Genomic DNA, 20052 nt, shown 5'->3' with positions numbered 1-20052 from the left:
GCTCATATATGCATCTGCCACCAGGTCATCTTCCACCAGATACTTCCAGAATTCTATCGTTTTAGTGAATAAAGAAGTCAGATCAGTATGTCATTCATTTAGAGCTCCGAAAATGCTTATGACTGGCCTAGTTGCCTGACAAGATCTAATAGAATGTTATCTGTTTTCCTAAGGATTTTTGCCCTAATAACATGGATGCTGGCACCTTCCGGATTGTGATTCAGAACAACGCCTGTGGGAAGTCACGCTCCATCTGCTCCCTAAAGATCACATTGATTTTTGAGGTTTGTCTAGAACTAGTTATAACCAAGGAGCTGTAGTCTTGATTTTGTAGTAATTACTGTATCATTCTCTTGTATTCCTTCTCAGTTGCTGCTAAAGAGTACCTATGGAAGTCAAACAGCCAACAAGCTGAGGCAGGGAAGTTGGGAAAGGCTTAGGTATTTGATGTTAACAGGGATTGAACACTTCTGTGGATGAGGAGAAAGATGCAAGAAATCAACAACACTCTGTGAATGTGCATTTGTGTGTGTATTTGCATTTGTGACAGTAGGCTCAGTGCATCTGTGACTGTGGCTCACCTATCTACCAAGACAGAGTGTGAAGATGACAGAAAAATAAGACGAAGAATGAGGCAGAGTGCCAGTGCTGTTGCACTAAGTATTCTATTTGATTTCCTTCCATGCAATGTATCTTTTGCTTTGTAGAACAGTGAAATAAGGCTCTTGGAAGGAAGAATTCAGGAGATAGCCACTGATCCAGGAGCTGAGAAAAATTACAAAGTGGACCTCAGAGGAGGTTATATTGTAATTGAAACAAATCAAGGGATGAACTTCATGTGGGACCAAAAGACTACTGTTGTTGTTCACGTGGCACCATCTTTCCAGGTAAGTAGGGGGTGGACTGGGAGTTATGATTTCAAAGTCAGAGTTATGCACCAGAACTAGAGCCCCAGTTTTTCCAGGGCTTGGGAAAAAAGGCTTGCAAAAAGTTTGGTGTGGTGGACAAGAAGAAACAGCAAGCAGGCCATACCTTGTGTTTTATTGCACTGTTCAGTTAGTATAAAACACTCCAGAATATTTGGGGCTAGAAGTATTGGTAACACATTAGGAATGTTTAGGTCACTTGAAGTCCAACTTTTTCTAAGCCATTTTTTTGCTTTCAGTTTAGAAACTTGCACCTTTACTTTTGCCTTTACAGGTTCTATAGTTTATTTCTGTCAAAGGGTGGGCTGCACTCAAAATAACCAAAGCATTAACTGTGCCTACACACTTACACAGGGAAAAGTCTGTGGTCTTTGTGGAGACTTTGACGGCCGCACAAGGAATGACTTCACAACCAGAGGGCAGTCCATGGAGATGAGCATCCAGGAGTTTGGAAACGGCTGGAAAATAACAAGCACCTGCTCAAATATAAACATGACAGACCTGTGTGCGGATCAGCCGTTCAAGTCTGCCCTGGGACAGAAGCACTGCAGCATCATTAAGAGTAACATCTTTGAAGCTTGTCACAGCAAGGTAATCCTATTCTCTCATCCTCAATAGTTTCACACTAGATATTTGTTGCTGTTTTGCAGCACATTTGCAGCATATTTTTAGTATTGAAGCTACTACATAGTAGTACTTGGCTACCTCTCTCAAAACCTCATTTCACAGCTATGCCAATTAAAACTTGTTGCACAGTATTGAGGAAGCAGCAGTGCCTGTTTTGAACAACTGAAGATAAAGAGGATAATATTTGGCCACCAGAAGTAGAAAGTTAGGTATCTGTAAAATGTAGAGATAAGTTAGCCTAGAACTGTTTGTATGATGATCCTTGGGAAGTTCATTCAAGTTATCTAAAGAGACTAATTATTTTGTTTATTTGAGTCACAAATTGAATTAATTTAAACAGAAACAAGGCTGATCTTCTTAATTAGAATGTCTATACAAAGCTTCAGTGCACTTTAGTAAACAATTTTAAAAACAAACTCGGCTTAATTTCCTTTGTTAGTTTATGTTGGCAGCGGTTAAAAAACAAGAGACAGGAAGTTTAGTGGAAATAGGATTTCCTTTCATACTCAATCACTGTCTCTCAGTTGAAGAGTGCACACACTGTTGTAGTTGTGCTAAGCCAAAACAAGGTAGTTAATTCCTGCAGAAGCCACACTGGGAAGGCGTTTTAAGTGTAAGTGGCAGCATTACACATATAAGAATAGGAAGATTTAGAGTCCAATTCTACCAGGCAGGTGAAAATAGAAAACTACCTGTTGTAAAATATCATAGCTCCTTCATGACAATCCCAGTCTGTCACAAACCATGTGCATGACAGAAATTCAGAGCCCTTTCCCTCATTAAAACACAGTGCAGCAGACACAGCTGTGGTGACAGCTCTGTTGGTGCTTTGACAGGTGAACCCAATTCCATATTATGAATCTTGTGTGTCTGACTTCTGTGGCTGTGACAGTGTGGGAGACTGTGAGTGCTTTTGTACCTCAGTTGCTGCTTATTCGAGGAGCTGCAGCAGAGCTGGTGTCTGCATCAACTGGAGAACCCCTGCCATTTGCCGTAAGTACTGCAGGGAAATGCACACAGAAAGCAGTGCCCCTTGTGCTCAGTCACACTGGGTACAGAAGAGCAGAACACCTACATTGCTATGCATGTGTGACTGAACAAGCTCTTTTTATCATGTTTATCTTATTAAAATATTTTAAACAAGATTTTTAAAATTGTCCCTGCCCAGTGTCTGAGACCTAAATGTTTTCTATTCTGCTCCAGCTGTGTTCTGCGATTATTACAATCCACCTGACAAACATGAGTGGTTCTATAAACCTTGTGGAGCCCCTTGTCTAAAGACCTGCAGGAACCCACAAGGGAAATGTGGGAACTTGCTGTACAGTTTAGAAGGTAATTCTTCCTTGACTTTAATGCAGTTTATGGGAGTTGCAGCTACTAGTCTGGTTTTAAATGTCTGAAGCATCAAGGTGACTGAAAGGTTATCCCATCTGTCCCAGAAGCTCATTGACCATGCCTTGATAATTCCCTGTGTGATGGTGCCATTAATAGCATCATTTGCCTGCTGCTTTTAAATATATAAAGAGATAAAACACCATTCAATATAAAATTGTATAGAATAATTATCTGTTGACAAATGTAGTAAATGAAATCTCTGGGAACAGAGGTAAAAAGAGGACTTGAAAAAATAATTGGTAGTAAAAACAACATTCATACTGGAATCACATTCATTTGGGGATCAAATCTATATTTGGTATTTATGTGCTTTCCTGTGTCTGTATGACCAGACTAAGAATACTTTAATTTTCCAGGCTGTTACCCAGAGTGTAGTCCTGACAAACCGTATTTTGATGAGGAGAGCAGAGAATGTGTCTCCCTCCCCAGCTGCACTTCATGGTAGGTCAGTTGATGGTGAGAAAGGTAGAATAGGACTGGAAAGGACAAACTAGGAGATGTTTTGTTAATGTTTATAGGCAGTGGCAACTACCATTAAATCCAGGAGTAGGTTTTTTGTAAAAGTAGGTACAGTTGCAGACACTGTTATTCAAATTCAAATATACAAATTCATTTCAATTCTTTTTTACTCTTTCTCTTCAGCGATCCTGAAGAGAAACTATGTGCTGAAGACTCCAAAGGTAACTTTTCACCACCCTCACCATGCACTGAGTGATGGCAGGACTGCAACAACCTAACATCACATGTTACTGCAAACGTACTGGTAATAGGAGACCAGACAAGTAGTTTAATATGTGGGTGCAAAGCAGCACAGATATACTTTGATAAGCAAAATGCAGCCTTTGACCTCAATAACTGTGTAAATGATAATCATGAGGAAGAAGGAGACAGGTGTGATATGTAGGATTCATCTTACGCATGTTAATACCACTTTTCCACTTTTCCACTTCCTTGGTAGTCAATGAAGACAGATTGTAGTCTGTAGCAGGCCATTCATGTTGCCTCTTTTAATAAGTACTTTTAGAACAGGGAAAATCTTGTAGAAGTGCTGCTCCCTGACCATTCATTTAATAAAATAGACCGTTAGCTTATTAGATATGCGTTTGTGTGCCTAAATGACACATTTGGTTAAGGTACAGTGTCAGTTCATTCTCATATCTGGGAGAAAGCACATCCCAAAACACCGGGCTTGACCCAGCAGATAACACATTTGCAGTTTAGCTGATTTTGTTACAGTAATATATACACTTCCTTTGGTTCCTACATGTACAGTCTCCAAAATCTGGAGAGCTTCTAATATATTTAATTGAAATTGTGTACCACTGCATGCTCCTCATTTGTGGATGGAAATGGCTGTGCAACAGCTCCTGAGCCAGTGTCTTGTCACTCAGAGAGGCAATAATCCCAGTCACATTCCCTGCCCAGAGAGATTTCTCCTAACTCCATGCTGAGTTAGGCCAGTACCAGTTCTCACACTTTTACCAACCAGTAATTCCTCCATGCAAGCTGACTCCAAGAAACACCAGCAACCAGAAAAATCCAACACATTTTAAATAAATGAGATAGACTCACAGTGCAGCTTCTCAAATAGAAACTAAGAAAGTTTCTTAGTCAGGTAATTCATGTTTGATGTTGTCACCTTCAGAAGGGTAAATGCAGAGTGTGGTTTGATTTTCACTTGTATTTATATTGCAAGTATCCTCTGTTGCCATGGCATTTTCTCTTTTGCTGCCTCAGTTTGCCTGTGCTGCTACAATGGGAAGACCTACACCTTAAATGAAACTGTGTACAGACACGTGTATGGGACCAAGTGTAGTGAAGCTGTCTGTGGCCCTAATGGACAGATCATTAAAACCCTTACCCACTGCAGAACTCCATCTACACCAGCACAAGGTACTAGATTGATAAGAGGCTTGGTGGTGATTCTGTGGAAGTCCACAATGGTAATAAGATTTATCCATTCTGGGAAAAGACTCCTCCAGCATGCCTAGGATAACAGCTGAATTTGAGACTGTTGAAGTTTCAAAACTGTGGGTCTTGTGGTGAGGACCAAAAGTGCAATCTTACAGACTCTTGCTGACCTTACTGTCAGTGAGGTTAAGAGAGACTAGAAAGATTCAGCAATTTTTTCATACAAACTTTACAATAAGCTTGAGCATATCACAGTTGACACTCTGGTGTTGTTAGTCTCAATATTTCATACTTCTAAATGTTTTTTTTTCCCTTCTTATCACCCATAACACACTCTGTTTGTTATCGTACTGTTTTCTGCATTGGAAAAAGTGAGTTTTATAGGGGTCACTGGAATATGAAAATAAAGCTTCCTGGCAGTTAACTCCAGTTCAAAAGACATTTTCCAGCATGAATGGAATGTGAAAAATCAGAAAATTTCTTTATCTCTTTTTCCTAAAAGATATAAAGAAAAGTGGGGAATTTGCCACATGATTTTTACAAATAAAAATAAGTGGTTAAAATACATACATACATACATATACATATACATATAATATACATATACATATGTGAATAATCCCGATAGCAAATTATACAAGGACAACATGGAAAATGAAATTTTAGCTTCTCTACTCATGTGAGTAGAAGAGCTAAATACTTGATGGTGAACCCATGTGTTTGGTATTTATTGAAAATGTTTAAAAATTGAATAAGTACAGTGGAGTAATACCTAGTAAAGGGAGGATTATTGAAAGCAGACTGCAGGTGGCATAGTAAAATGTCTACATTATCTGTCTGTATTTAAACCAACAGTTTCTTTGAAAGAAAGCATTAAAAATCCAAATGGAGTGCCACTGGAAATCACCTCTCCAAAGTCAGGTGAAGTACTGTAGGACTAGAAACATTAAATTGAAATGAATAAATGACAGAAGAAGAGCTGTTTATTGTATTCTGTATAGGGAAAAAAACCCTAGATGTGGGAGGATGTGTGTATACTATTATAGCACCATATTGTGTAATAGTGGGAGTGTTTATAAATAGAGAATATGGTTTCAGTGTGGATGTGTACAGAATGTAGTGGGGGTTCAAAAATATTTTTTTAATTCTTTTTTTTTGTAGTTGTAGAGAATGTAAGAGATGTCATAGGGCTTGAAAGTAGAGTAGTCGAGGATTTAAACACTAATTTATTTGATTTCCTGCAGAACCACATATGCAATATGTAACATCTGCACCTCCCTCATCAGAGGTAGCCACTCCCTGCATCTGCAATGACAATGGACAATTGATACAAATGGGTGAGAAATCATACCGGTTTTTTTCTGCACCATTGTTGACATGATAAGATGTACAGATAGATAAAAATGCTTCGACAAGTGCTTATTCTGCCTGTCACAATTAGACATTACCAGAAGTCGTTACATCTTTGAATTGCAGCTAACACCTTCAGAACTACAACTCTCCCATACCCAATAACTATGTTCTGGTTTGAATACCCCTGGTGTAAGGAAACTTAGAGCAGTTGCTGATGTCAGCAGAGCCTTGAATCCCAAACTGCTGAACATGAGCTTGTAACTGACAATAATATTCCAAAAGCAGGGGAGGAAAGACTCTTCTTCATCTGTTAGTAGCTCCTGCTTCACTTACCTCCTGGTATTTGTGAAGAGCAGATGCACTTGGTGATGTACTCAGTATTGGCTCTTCTTGTATTCATTTTCAATTCCTTCCACTGTACCTAAGAGCAGAATTTCAGATTGGGCCTTATGGCTCTCCCTCCATCTTTGCCATTTGGATGAATTGCTGTCCAGTTCAGCCATTGAATCCCCAGAGCTGCAGACAGACAGTTCCCTGAGCGTGGCTGTTGGGTAGAGATAGTTAAATGCAGGGCTGAGAATGCAGCTGCTTTGTGATCAGGCCTCAGGCTAACACTCGGGTTTTGCCCTTGCAGGAGAAAATGTTTCTCTGCCAGTGAATGTATCAGGTCATTGTGCTTACTCTGTCTGTAATAAATCGTGTCAGATTGAATTAATTTGGGCAGAGTGTAAAACTGGTCATACTGATAGCCTCAAGGTCTGTGATCCACATTCTGAAACCTGTCCACCAACACCTGCTCCTGGTGTAACAAACCAAGTTCCTGCTCCCACAAGGACTTCTGTGAGCGATTGTCTTGCACTCACTCCTCCCAGAAAGGTGAGAGACTCTGCAGAAGATGTATTTAATCATTCCACCATTCATGCATTGCCTGCAGCCAAGGTTTGGTGTTCTCTGATGCTGGTATCCAGCACTACAGCTGGACTGTAGGTGTGGCTGAATGACATCATTTAGAAGTATGCCAGAAATCCCTCACTGAAAGAATAAGGTGAAGATTCTTCTGTTCACCTGAAACACCTAAATGATTGTATGTGAGCAGAGCTACCTAAGCTGAACAAAGACTAAGAAGCCACATCTGGCAGTGTCCTACTATCAGAAGTGACCAGGACCCTAATATATATACACCAAAAAAGTAGATATCAAAGCTCTCTGTATTTCTATATGGTTCATATTGTCTGGTTTCCAGAGCCAGAGTAGACACCAAATTTTGCCATGCTAGACAATTAACTGAATGGAATACAGTTGCTGTGTGTGATTTTAAAGATTTTGTGACATTACTTTGTTATTTGCCTCGCCTCTTTTTTTTTTTTTTTTTTTTTTTTTTTCTTTCAATTACTCAATAGTTTAATGAAACATGGAATTTTGGAAACTGCCATACTGCCACTTGCCTGGGAGAAGGAAACAATATCAAATTATCTGTCATGACTTGCCCACCTCAGCAACTGAAACTCTGTGTCAATGGTTTCCCGTTCACAAAACACTCTGATGAAACTGGTTGCTGTGAAGTCTCTGAATGTCAGTGTAAGTGGCAGGAGCATTCCTGAAATGTATGTTATGTTCAGCTGGGCCTCAAAAAAGAAAAGTCTGTCTCGTCAACATCAAATATTATGTTCATATCAATTCAGTAGGATACAATGGAACAGAAATCCCATCTGAAATCTTGGCTGTTAAAAGTAGATGTCCTTGCTAGAGTAATTTTTCTTTATCAAACTTGATATTTTATCTCTCACTGGAAGCAAGCAAAAAGGTTAAAACCAGCTTGTACTTACAGGTAGCTCAGAAGTCACACTTGAAGCCTGTCATTCTGTCTTCCAGGTATTTGCAGTGGATGGGGAAATGAGCATTATGTGACTTTTGATGGAGCATATTACCATTTTAAAGAAAACTGCACCTATGTCCTTGTGAAGTCAATTCATCCTGACTCTCACAACTTCTGGATTCACATAGACAACTACTACTGTGCTGCCACTGGTGGAGCAATTTGTTCAATGTCCCTCATGATTTTTTACTCCAACTCTGTTGTTATTCTGACACAAGCAATGGAACATGGAAAAGAAACAAACTTGGTAAAGTATTGTGTTTAAATGAATTCTCAAAATTGTTTTGCTGTAGCTATGTTACTCTACTTCCAGTTGTCCTGTCATGACAAAGGATTAAGCTTGTAAAATATGGAATGGGTAAGAAATGCAATTGCTTTGCTTCTTCTCTCTCTTTTTTGCTTTGTACCAATAAAATCTGTATATTCTAAAAATCTGGGAAATTATCACATAACTGAAAGTTGTGTTTTTTGTCCTGATATGAGTATTCAAATATAAATTGTAATATATTAAAAAGGAATATTAGACAACTGCTTAAATGACTGCCCTTGACAGACATCATTTGGTGCACCTAAGGTCTGAATTTGTGCTGCTCTGCTTTCCAGTTGCACTAATCATGTTCTTTACTCATTGAAGGAGTGTCCATAAAAACCTTTTGTTTCTTTTCTTTTAGATTTTGTTTGATAATAAGAAAGTTGTTCCAGACATTTTTAAGAATGGTATCAGGATAACCAGTTCTGGCCTTTATGCCATAATCAAAATACCTGAATTAGAGGTTTACATCTCCTATAGTCGACTTGCATTTTACATAAAACTCCCTTTCAGCAAGTTTTATAACAATACCATGGGACTCTGTGGTGAGTGTTCCCATCAGTTGACAAAAATTATTGCTCTGAATTTTCCTCCTTCTATCTCTCATTCCCTTGCAAAATCTCTAAATGCTTGCAACTTCACTATTTCTCACAAATGTTAATAAATTTATTTAATGGAAAGACACTGTCAGGAAATGTAGTTTTAAGTCATATCTTTCATTCTGTCCACATCCTCAATCTGTTGGGGGATGGAGATAGAATTTTTCTAGGCTCTTCTTTTTCAGCATATCTGCTTCATAAAGGAATGTAGGAAATGTGGAGAGGAGAGTCCTGTGCCATCTCAGTTTCTCTGGCCACCAGAAGAAATGTATGAACCAACACATCAATTCTGGTTTCCATGAGCAGCTGGCAAACTGTTTCTTTGAGCCTTCAATTTCTAGAGACAGTTTGTGTGAATTTTTCCAGGACCCCACATGTTGCTCCCTTCACACAAGGAGAACTTCCCCCCAGATTTTCTCTAAAAGCAGCTTCATCAGCATCAACTGTTCTTGAACTGTTATTTTTACATTGCTACCAGGTACCTGCACCAACCAGAAATCTGATGATGCTATGAAAAGGAATGGTGAGGTTGTCAAGTCCTTCAAAGAGATGGCATTAGATTGGAAAGTCCCATATCCTACCAACAGATACTGTAACCCTGGTGTCTCACAACCATCGAAGATTGAGTATCATCAGCATTGTGTGCCTTCTAATCTGTGTAAAATCATCTGGTAAGACAACTCCAAAAGTATCAGAAAAATAAATCCACAGGGTAATTTCATTCTTCACTAAATGGCTTGGGTGAAGTGATTCTAGGATATGAAAAAAATACAAAGTCTTGCATACATTGTGAAACTGAGCAGTGAACTGATGTGTGTGTTCTTGAGCTTGGCAGATACTTTTCAGCTGCATCAGCAAAATCAGTCCTCTCTTAATAGTGTCTGCTGCTTGGCAGTCCCTCTGCCTGTCAGTTCTGGAGAGGCCAAGTGGGAACTAGGTATAATTTGGTATCTGAAAGCTCTGAATGATATGAACATAGTCAGAATATAGTAAGCAAATATATGTGTCTGTTTTTAAAATAATTTTGTGGTTTAAAGCAGGATTTTCAAACACACTAGCATAAAAATGTCAGCATATAGACTTACAGCTATGAGTTGTGCGGGAGCCTTTGCAGGTAGCAGTCCAACAAAATATTGTTTTCTTTCAAAGCATTGTAAGGAATGGCAGGTAAAGCTCATTCTTTATTAAGCTGTGGGGGTGTATTGCCTATGAGAACAATTTGTAGTTGTACCTTGAGGCTTTGCCTGGGGCAGGGGGGATGTTTTGGCTCTGAGTTGAATTCTTCCTTGGAAATAGCCCAAGGTTTTTCTCCTTGCTTTGTGAAGGACCCTGACGGAGTGCCACGGCGTGGTGCCCCCCCAGCCCTACTACGAGGCGTGTGTGGCCAGCGGGTGCTCGGAGGAGCACCCCAGCGCCGAGTGCCAGAGCATGCAGACCTACGCGGCGCTCTGCGGGCTCCACGGGGTCTGCGTGGACTGGAGGAGGCTGGCGAGCGGGCAGTGCGGTGAGCCTGGGAACGGGCAGTGAGTTAAGCTCGGAAAACACCTCCCGGGGTGAAGCAAGTCTGGTCTGCTCTGTCCTCCCCTGCTGCTCTGGAGCTGAGAAAAAGCAGGAACAAACCTGAGGTTGTTCCAGCCCAGACCTGGTGCAAAACAAGGGGGAACCAGGCCCACAGCGTCTCCTGCGTAGTTCAGCCGAGGAGCTCTGTGTGTTCCCCGCAGCTTGGGCACTGCATGGCAACGCACCGCTTCTCTCTGTGTGCTTTGCCCTGCTCGGGCCACCCCGTGAACCAGGGCGAGCACTGCTGGTCCTGTCGCTTGCACCCTGCTGGCTCCATCCGCCCCGCTTGCTGGAGCTGCAGGGCCCCTTCGCCGGGCTGTGGGAACCGCGAGGTTGCTGCGGGCACTTTGTCCCTTCGTGTCCCTGCATCAGAGGGTGCACCTGGGTCTGGGCTTTTTAACTTGTGTGTTGCAATGCTCCACAGAGGCCAGCTGTCCTGGGGATCAGGTGTACAAGCCATGCGGGGAAGCAAAAAGAAACACTTGCTTCAGCAGGTGGGTCATCTCCTATAAGGCGTTGTTCAAGTCCATAATGTGGAGATTACCGGGGAAATTTGAAGTTCACATTCCCTTGGGATTTAGGTGTCTTGATTGCCCTGGGCTACGTTTTTGCCTCTTGTTCATTCTCATTTATATTCTGATTGTGCAGAGGAGTCGTTATGGACACCCTTCCTTCCCAAAATAGCACATCAGTGTTTGTTGAAGGATGCTACTGTCCTGATGAAAAAATTCTGCTGAATGATTATGATGGCATTTGTGTGTCTGTTTGTGGTAAGAAATGGTATAAATGGTGGGAAGTGGGGGTAAGAGCCTGACTAGACGTGCATATTAAGGGGGTTATTTTGGGTACAGAGGAAATGGGGAGACCTTCTTACTGACCCTTTCTGGTGAAGCTGGAAGCATTCCAGATTCAGAGTTTCTGCCTGCTCTTATATACAAAATACGCAACTTTCAAAAGAACAAAGAATAGCATGTTTAAGATGTTTTTATGTTTACAACCTGTAACTTTGCACTCTGAATTTCTCTTTCTGTTGGTGTCTGTTTCTCAGATTTCAATACTTTCCTTCTGTTCCTGTTTTTCTGCTTCTGTTGTTTTCCCTGATGGAGTTACCTTTAAAGTAACATCTAATTCATTTATAGGTTGCACTGCACAAGATGGGTCAGTGAAACAGGTAAGAGAAAGGACAATACTGTCTTTATCTGTGTTCTGTGGCCTTCTGCAAAAATGACTGCATAAGTTGTTTCTTTTAATTCTAAGCTTAAAAACCAGTGAACTGCAATGACATTGGGGAGAAAATCAGAAGATGTTATTAACTCCAGAAGTTGTTTAATCACTTGAGGTACAGAAATAGAAAGAGCAGTTTGTGAGAATCAGTTTCCTGGTAGAACTATCAGGCTTTCCTCCTGGAAACACATAAACCTCCAAAGGAAGGTGGCAAATAATGACATTTTTTCTTATTCTTCTCTTCTTCTCCCTCTGGGATTTGAATTGCAATTTTCCTACACAATAAATTAGGTAAACTCAGTCCTACGCTGGCTTGCAGCAGGCATTCATTGATATAATACTTCCAGGTTTTGCTCTCTGAACTGCTATCCCTCTTGTTTTTAAAGCCTAGAGATGCTTGGGAACATGACTGCCAATACTGTACTTGTGATGAAGTGACCTTGAACATCTCTTGCTTCCCCCGCCCTTGTGCTAAATCTCCACCTATCAACTGCACAAAAGAAGGCTTTGTACGCAAAATAAAACCACGTTTGGAAGACCCCTGCTGCACAGAGACAGTCTGCGGTGAGTAGATCCTTCACTTGCCACAATATGACAACATTTGCCTTCATCAGTAATCCTAAAGTGAGATGTGGTGCCCCACAGGTAGCAGATTCAAATAAGCACACTGGAATGGTCATTTCTTCCATCTATATGCCAGGAGCTCTTGCTAGCAGAAAAGAACTCCTCTGGTCCAGCTTGTACTCTAAATTAGTGCTGTGACCTGACAGATATTTACACTGGAAAATCTCCTCTGGATCATTGGGACCAGCAGGTGCCTTCCAGGATCCTTTGGCTCTTGTCCTTCTGAGAGGGTGATCCTTCCACCACAGAGATTTCACTCAGTAAGAGAGGTTGTGTTCATCTTCCAGGCTTCCCTAAGGTTTTCTGTGGAGGCTCCTGACATATGTTTGCCCTCAGCTTTGCATTTGCACCCTCCCAGTCCCAAATGCTCACCACAGCACAGGAGTAGCCTCCTCCTAAACCTGGCCATTCCCAGTATCTATACCAAGACACAGGACAGAGAATCCTGGCAATGGTAATAGGATGGTTTTTTTCAAGGTCTGTCTGCAAGTAACACTGCTGCATGGGATGCTTTGGCTCACTTTGTCTCTGCTGTCTATTGCAGAATGTGATATAAAAACCTGCATTATCAACAAAACAGGATGTGACTTAGGTTTCCAGCCAGTGGTTGCTATGTCTGAGGATGGTTGTTGCCCTATCTTCTCCTGCAGTAAGTACCTTGTTTCCTTAGGATGTTTTATTTATTCTTTGAAGTATTTGATTTTCCTAAATGAGTTAACATCATGGCAGAAGCCTCTTCCCTTCCCTCTCAGCCTTTACAATTGGGCTGTTTTTTTCTTTTTTTTCTTTTTTTTTTGTAATTAGACTAACTGGTTCAGGGTCTCTATATTCAGTATTCAGGGAGTGTAAGCTATTGACCACATACTGAATGATGGTTAAACTGAACCCATCCAGAAGCTCTGCTGCCAAATTATATTTCCAGATTCACACACAAGCCCATTAGCTTTGTTACCTGCACAGTGGTTAACAATAAAGAAAAGGTCAAGTAATTTCAAGTATGGGTAAAAAAACCACAAGGCAAATAGATTTTACATTATGGAAAATACCAGGGTATAGAATTATCCCCACTTGATGCATAACATCTAAGCAGATGCTACATGTGGACTTCTGAATACCAAATAGCACCATGTACTAGTTGCTTTTTCCCCTCTCTTTTGTGGGCTGTTAAGTTCAGCTCTACTCTGACTTCTCTAAATCGCTCACAATTCAAAGATAAGTACAGAAACTGCATCATTCCTAGCACAACCTTTTCATTTTTTTCCTTACAGTACCAAAAGCTGTATGTGTTTCTGAAGGAGTTGAATTCAAGGTAGGCCTTCTTCCAGACACTTCTTCCTACGAGTTAATGTTGCCTAAGTCAGAATTATTTGAAGTTATTGTTTTCAACACTCATGCAAAAAGCAGGATTAGAATGGTTTGTAATTCTTTCCTGCTAGTAGTTTCTCTCCCAACACCAAGCAATCTGTGATTCTGGGATAGGTTACTCAATAGGTAATGCTAGAGACCAGTAACTTGCTTACTAAAAGAGATCTTGCCTATGCTTCGGAGTCAATGGGTCAGAATTGTGATTGAACACAAATTTTAAATCTCATTGAATGTTGTAAGATTATTGCTTGGTCAAACTGACGAAAAATAGATGCTTGGAATTTATGAGAACTCATTTAACATCACTGATGCACCTGGAAGTGTCAGCTTTGTGTTCATTTTGTGATACCAATGGTGAAGTTTTAGAGATCTGGATGTGTATTCATTTCAGGAAATTCTTCCAAAAATAAACCTCATAAGCATTAGTTTTTTTGATAGGCCGGGGGATGTTTCTTCCAGAACCCTCTGAATTCTTGTCATGGCTTTCTCTCTCCCCTGTATTTCCAGCCAGGGGCAATGGTGCCTAAAAGCTCTTGTGAGAACTGTGTGTGCATGGATGAGCAGGATCCCATGACACAGACAAACCGCATCCAGTGCCTTCCTGTGCAATGCCAAACCACCTGTCAGCAGGTCAGCACCTCCTTGACTACAATGGCTGTTGAGTTGAAACAGGAACAGTGTAACTGCTTTATCTGTGCAACACAGGCAGGATAGACTCTTCTATTAATTGTTTTGTAAAGTCCTTTTTAAGGTGCTGTTACTTTTGCTCCAGAAAATTTAAGAGGTCACCCTTGGAAAGGTGCCCTGAAGGGAAATGATTGCAAACCTGTTAGTCTGACAAGATGTTTGTGTCATTCTGTTCATGTTGTCCATTGTCAGCTCATGAATGAAGATTGTGAGGAAACTGCACAGTGCTCTATATGTTTCCAGACACTTTCTCTTGTGGATGGGGAATACTCAGTTACTTTTCAGTACTTGTGAGAATTAGCACTCAAGTTGTTCAATCTGTTACTGAATATAAGTAGGGTGGTTGCTTTTCCATGCATACCCAGATAAGGACAGATGCACCACCAATGTTAAAAATGGACAAAACCTTTCATTACACTTTTTTCCTGAAGCCAGCCACACCCACAGTCACCAGAAGACCAATGCATACCTAAAACACAGGGGAGAAAATCTTTGCATGACTGACAGCAATAGTTCTTATAGATAATGATACTAGACCAAGCAGTGGTGGCAGATTGTGCAAGTAATCATGTGCAAAATTAATTTATTTGACCTTTTTGTGTGTTAGTCTGAAGAGAAGAATAGTCAATTGTGGATATTCTCAGCTCAGAGAGAAAGAGAAAGGTTTTCTAACCAGGCAAGAGCCTGGGAAACAGTTGGGAAAGAATGTAAATAATTCTCTAATCTATCTTGTTATTCACATTGTTTATAGATATGTTCTGCTACTGTGCGTCATTCACTGCCCACCAATGGTGTGGGATGTTTTTACTCTAAGACCAATGAAATTAGTCTTCTCAATGTTCTCTATATATAGAGCGGTACATTTGAAATAAAGGAGAGAGTTCATTTTCTTAGCCTTCTGATCTGGAGTTCTGTGTTCCCATCCCGCTTAACAGCGTCAGTCAATGACAGGGTCTTCATGGCAACTGAAGTACCAAGAAGTCATTATTCAGTAAGGTAGAAAAATTACCAGCTTTGATTGTCAGGCTTAATATGGTTCCAACAGATTTCAAAAGACATCAAAATTGAAACCAGAAGGCTGGCTCATTTCTTCTGCCATCTTCAGTGTAGCTTTGATCCAAAGATGCTTCAGCAACAAGACACAGATTAACATGGATAAATGGAAACTTTATTCCCACAGGGTTTTCGCTATGTGGAAGAGAAGGGTCAGTGCTGCAGCCAGTGCCAGCAAGTGGCATGTGTGGCAAATTTTCCATTTGGCAATGTCACCATTGAGGTAAGCACTCCCTTGCTCTGCACACAAGGCAGAACTATCAAAACGACCTCAGCATTTTTTAACCAGTTTCATGCATTTCAAGGCTGGGAGAACCTCAAGGAGATGTAAAAATGTCTGTGTTTCCAACGTGAATGTAGATGTTTATATAGCTGTTCCCTATATAGCTGCTGTGTGCATTTCATAGGCACTACCATGTTGACAATTATATTCTCTGGCAGGAATGGAAATCATGTTACCTCCACTCTCATGACGTGAGATAGCAAGAAAGAATTTGGAAGGGATGGTGACATGGTGTAATACTGCTCTTGCAGAGATACATGTGCTGGCTTCACATCACATTGCTCCCATCTGAAGCAGTTTCATTATCTTGCCCTGAAGATACAGGGATACAGTCTGAGCAAGCTGATAGAGCTGTGCTGCCACTAGTTCTGGATTTGCTGAGGCAGAAATCAAGTGACACAGCTGTTGTATTGTTGTGTGACTTGGTAACACACACAGCTAATACATCATGTCTTGTGAATGTAGTGTTGTGTAGGCAGGAGCTGAGTCTCTAAAGAATGGGCTTGATGATCCCACCCTCAATGATACTATGGCTTGGTCTTTTCCACCCTTAATGATACTGTGATTCCATTATTCTGGCCTTTTTTGGTTTTATTACAGCATGCTATTCCTGTGTATGGTTAATGATGCTGTTTCAACCAGTGGCTTGTCTTACATGCAATTGCTTCTCTGACAGCTCTTGTGTTCTACATATTTTCTGTTTCATCCTTTTATTCCTTGATAATTTATCTTACAAGCTAGATTTTTCTGATCCAATATATACTTTTTATCTCCGCATGAGGAGGCTTTGCAGTTATCCATTAATCTCTATTGCACAGACTTTTTTTTCTCTTTCATTCCTTTTCATTTTTTTCCATCTATTAAAAAAGAAAACTGTTTAAATCCTTTGAAAGAGTTATTTTTCTTTTGTGTATATTTTAGCCCACAAACATTAGCATACCTACCTTCTGGCATTTCTGCTAATACCTTTATGCTCATTCTGGTATTCTTTCATTCTTTCCCCCTGGAGTGAGGCCACAGAAGTGATTTTGCATATACTGGTAGTGGGCAAGCTTGGTACATAATTTGTAAATCTGAGTTGCAGACTTCTCTGCCCTTTCAGAGTGATATGAGCAACCCAGTCTCTGCCAGTTCATTGACTTTATTACTATTTCAGTTTTCTAATTTTATTGCTATATTCCATTGGCTTGTGGTTTTTTTTTTGTGTTTGTTTGTCTTTATTTGTTTGTTTTTGATTTTGTTTTATAATTTTTTTCTGTTTTTATCAGGTTGGAAAGAGTTATAAAGATCCATATGACAACTGCACTCAGTATACGTGCACTGAATCAGCAGGCCAGTTTTCCTTGACTAGTACAATAAAGGTCTGCCTACCATTTGAAGAAGCAAACTGTGTGCCAGTAAGTATTTTACAGCCAAAAAAAGACTTCTGTAATGAGCCCTGATCCTGGCCTGGAGTTATATTTGCTGTTTTGAATGAGTATTTCTTGATCTTTCCTTGTTTGAAGGAAATGTGCTTTTCCAGCCCTGTGTCCTGTGGAAATAAGCCAAAAATATTTGCAAACAAGCCCACACCATTTACATTGTTGTGGGATAAGCATTAGAACTTGAAAGAGAAGGGTATTGGATCAATAGCAAGGAAGGATTTTTCATCACTTGAAAAACATCAGTGTTATAAAATGCAATTGTACAAGTGGTAACACACCATGGATCCTTGCAGGACTGATGAACAAAGTGTTTTCTGACATGTGGTGTACCATTAAGTGAGGAGGTGGAACATGAATGAGCAAGGGGTAATATTCATACCTGGGCTTTCAGCTATTGGTGGTTTCCAGTAACTTTCAGTAGCATTTTGGGACTTCATAGCAGATCAAAGCAGGGACTGGGACAGCCATATACTTGAATTAACTCTCGGGTAGGCTCTGCCTAGGCCAGGGTGTTCAATTCCAGGGCAGCTGTCAATCTCTGGGGCTGGGGTTTAATGCTGGTTTCAATAGGACCTAAATAAGATCAGGTATGTATTACAGGGTATCTTACCTGGCTTGTGAGAGGATATATTGTTCTAAGAAAATTCTCTCCTTCCTTGCTGGATGATTTGTTTTGGTATGGGTTTGTAAGCAGCTTTATATATAATTGGTACACAAATAGGTCTGATGAGGAATTTGTGTGGATTAGAGATGAGGGACTGTAATGAACTCTCATAATTGCTACTGTCTGCTATTGTCTGTCTATATGCATCTCAGCTGACTGTTCTGGTTACTCTGGTTACAGGGGACAGTTGAGGTGTCTTCAGATGGCTGTTGTAAGACATGTGAGTGCATTAAATCACTGCTTCTCTGTTCCAATACTGTTTGATCCTTCCCTGCTTGTAGCCCTATTTCTGCATGCACTGAGAGCCTGCACATTCCACAGACTGAAAAACAGTTTTACAGCAGCAGAACTGTTCTGTACCTCACAGCCGAGACTAAAAATCTGCCTCATTCTTCCAATGGGAACACTAAAATTTTTTATCTCCTTTTCTGTGTTTTTAAATAACTGAAATACTGTTAGCTTGAACTATACTCCTGATAAGAAAACTTGTAGAAAATATTCTCTGTGTTCTTGCATCTGCAAATTGCATGGAAACAAAGTTTTGGGGTTTTTTTTCTGTAGCATCTACTCAGAAATCCCAGGTTGTTATAGAGCCACAAATGTAATTTATAGCAATTTTAGAAAAACCTAAACCCTTCATGTCTCCTTTAGGTCTTGATTCAACAGTATCTTTACGTGTTAAAGCTAGTCCACAAATGGAAAAGTACATTGACCAGTGGGGAATAATTTTGCTGAATTAATGCCTCTTTGCACTCTCATTTGTGGTTTTGGTTGTGCATTTGAACTGTGAGAAGTTTTACTAGGATGGATTGTCCTTGGTTTACTAGCAGATACCTTTCAAAACATTTGTTCCCCAGTCTGAAGAAGCCTAACAGAAGTATTCTTCTGCCCAGGTATTGACCTACCACACAAATGCAAACGCAATGTGAAGGAGCAGTACATCGTCCATGGCAACTGCAAGTCAGCTGCTCCTGTCCCAGTGCCCTTTTGTGAAGGGATGTGCAGTACCTACTCTGTGTAAGTAGGAAGCCTTTCTCTGTCCTCTTCTGTGGCCTGTCTTCCTGGGTTCTTGTCACCAGTAGACTGCAGCTTTTTGTCCCCTTCCTGCTGTTTGAAAGGACCCGGATGGGAAACTGGGCATGCAGAAGAGCAGTCATTAGCAATGGCTTCAATGTCATAGAGTGCCTTAACTTATCTGCCAGGAAAATAGATCCCCTGGGAAAGACATCAGCTAAATTTATTAGACATGCTCTTAAAACATGTCCTTGTATGGTTTTTGAACAGCTCTAGGAGGCTTTCCTGCCTTTTGTTCTCTGCATGAATTGCTCCTTTCTGTCTTGCTAGAATGGGCCTAATCGAAAATCCACTGAAGTTACTGGGATTTTCCCCACTGGTGTCAAAGCGTCTGGCCCTGCATGGCCAATAGCGTCCTGAGGAAAGGCTGTTATGAATAAGCAGAAAAATAGATAGGAAATTTTGTTCCTTAGTAGTACATGCATTTGGAGCAGCAAATACAGATGAGTTTGGGAAGACAACAGGCAGCAGACTGATATGAAAAATCTCATTTCTGTAGGTATTCTTTGGAGGCCAGTGAAATGGAACACAAATGCACTTGCTGCCATGAAAAAAGAAGTCACAAAGTGAAGGTGGAACTGGTTTGCCCAGACCATAAAACAGTCCAGTTCACATATGTGTACGTAGATGAATGTGGATGTGTGGAAACAAAATGCCCAAAGAGGATAACATGAATATAAACTAAAGGAAACATTTCATCTCCCATTTAATCCTTCCCTAGCAAGTGAGTAGTTTAGAAAATAGCTGTAAGTAACCTTCAAATGACTATAGTGGCGCTTTTTCTTTCTGGTATTATATGCAGTTATGGAAATTAGCTAAGATTTTCCTCTAAATGTTTGTAGAATAAACTGCATTTCAAAGAGGACTTGTTCTCCTGTTTCAGTGATGCTGCTAATGGGGCAAAGTGGCTGATGTCTTCAATCTCACACTGATGTATAAACCAAGGTTATTACAAGACACTCTAGAGACAAGTGACGCCTTTCAAAAGTCCTGCCTGAAGAAAGTGCACATTTTTAAACCATAACCACATGTATTTAATTTCCCTTAGAAGTGAAACAACAATCACTTCCACAGCTGCAGTTCAGGCAGAGGCAGGA

At 40.5% G+C, this 20052-nt stretch overlaps 1 protein-coding gene across 1 annotated transcript in view; it reads left to right on the top strand.

The window, feature by feature from the left end:
- LOC128809131 (mucin-5B) overlaps positions 1-19726 on the top strand; it is a 41743-nt gene extending 22017 nt beyond the window's left edge. Inside the window, exons 21-48 of the mRNA XM_053980862.1 lie at positions 174-284; positions 708-887; positions 1281-1517; positions 2390-2546; positions 2757-2885; positions 3305-3389; positions 3591-3628; positions 4686-4841; positions 5715-5780; positions 6104-6196; positions 6847-7088; positions 7613-7790; positions 8085-8335; positions 8760-8943; positions 9476-9668; positions 10323-10501; positions 10982-11051; positions 11206-11327; positions 11697-11728; positions 12168-12345; positions 12950-13054; positions 13674-13714; positions 14278-14400; positions 15638-15733; positions 17062-17190; positions 18062-18101; positions 18775-18898; positions 19455-19726. Of these exons, the coding sequence (XP_053836837.1) occupies positions 174-284; positions 708-887; positions 1281-1517; positions 2390-2546; positions 2757-2885; positions 3305-3389; positions 3591-3628; positions 4686-4841; positions 5715-5780; positions 6104-6196; positions 6847-7088; positions 7613-7790; positions 8085-8335; positions 8760-8943; positions 9476-9668; positions 10323-10501; positions 10982-11051; positions 11206-11327; positions 11697-11728; positions 12168-12345; positions 12950-13054; positions 13674-13714; positions 14278-14400; positions 15638-15733; positions 17062-17190; positions 18062-18101; positions 18775-18898; positions 19455-19629 (3714 nt within the window). The 3' untranslated portion in view covers positions 19630-19726. The remainder of the gene's footprint in view (positions 1-173; positions 285-707; positions 888-1280; positions 1518-2389; positions 2547-2756; positions 2886-3304; positions 3390-3590; positions 3629-4685; positions 4842-5714; positions 5781-6103; positions 6197-6846; positions 7089-7612; positions 7791-8084; positions 8336-8759; positions 8944-9475; positions 9669-10322; positions 10502-10981; positions 11052-11205; positions 11328-11696; positions 11729-12167; positions 12346-12949; positions 13055-13673; positions 13715-14277; positions 14401-15637; positions 15734-17061; positions 17191-18061; positions 18102-18774; positions 18899-19454) is intronic.
- Positions 19727-20052: the final 326 nt, after the last annotated feature.

The sequence above is a fragment of the Vidua macroura genome, chromosome 6 (assembly GCF_024509145.1).
Source record: "Vidua macroura isolate BioBank_ID:100142 chromosome 6, ASM2450914v1, whole genome shotgun sequence".
In the NCBI taxonomy this organism is placed as follows: domain Eukaryota; kingdom Metazoa; phylum Chordata; class Aves; order Passeriformes; family Viduidae; genus Vidua; species Vidua macroura.
Note: the sequence above shows the minus strand (reverse complement) of the source record. Positions and strands in the feature narration are given on the sequence as shown.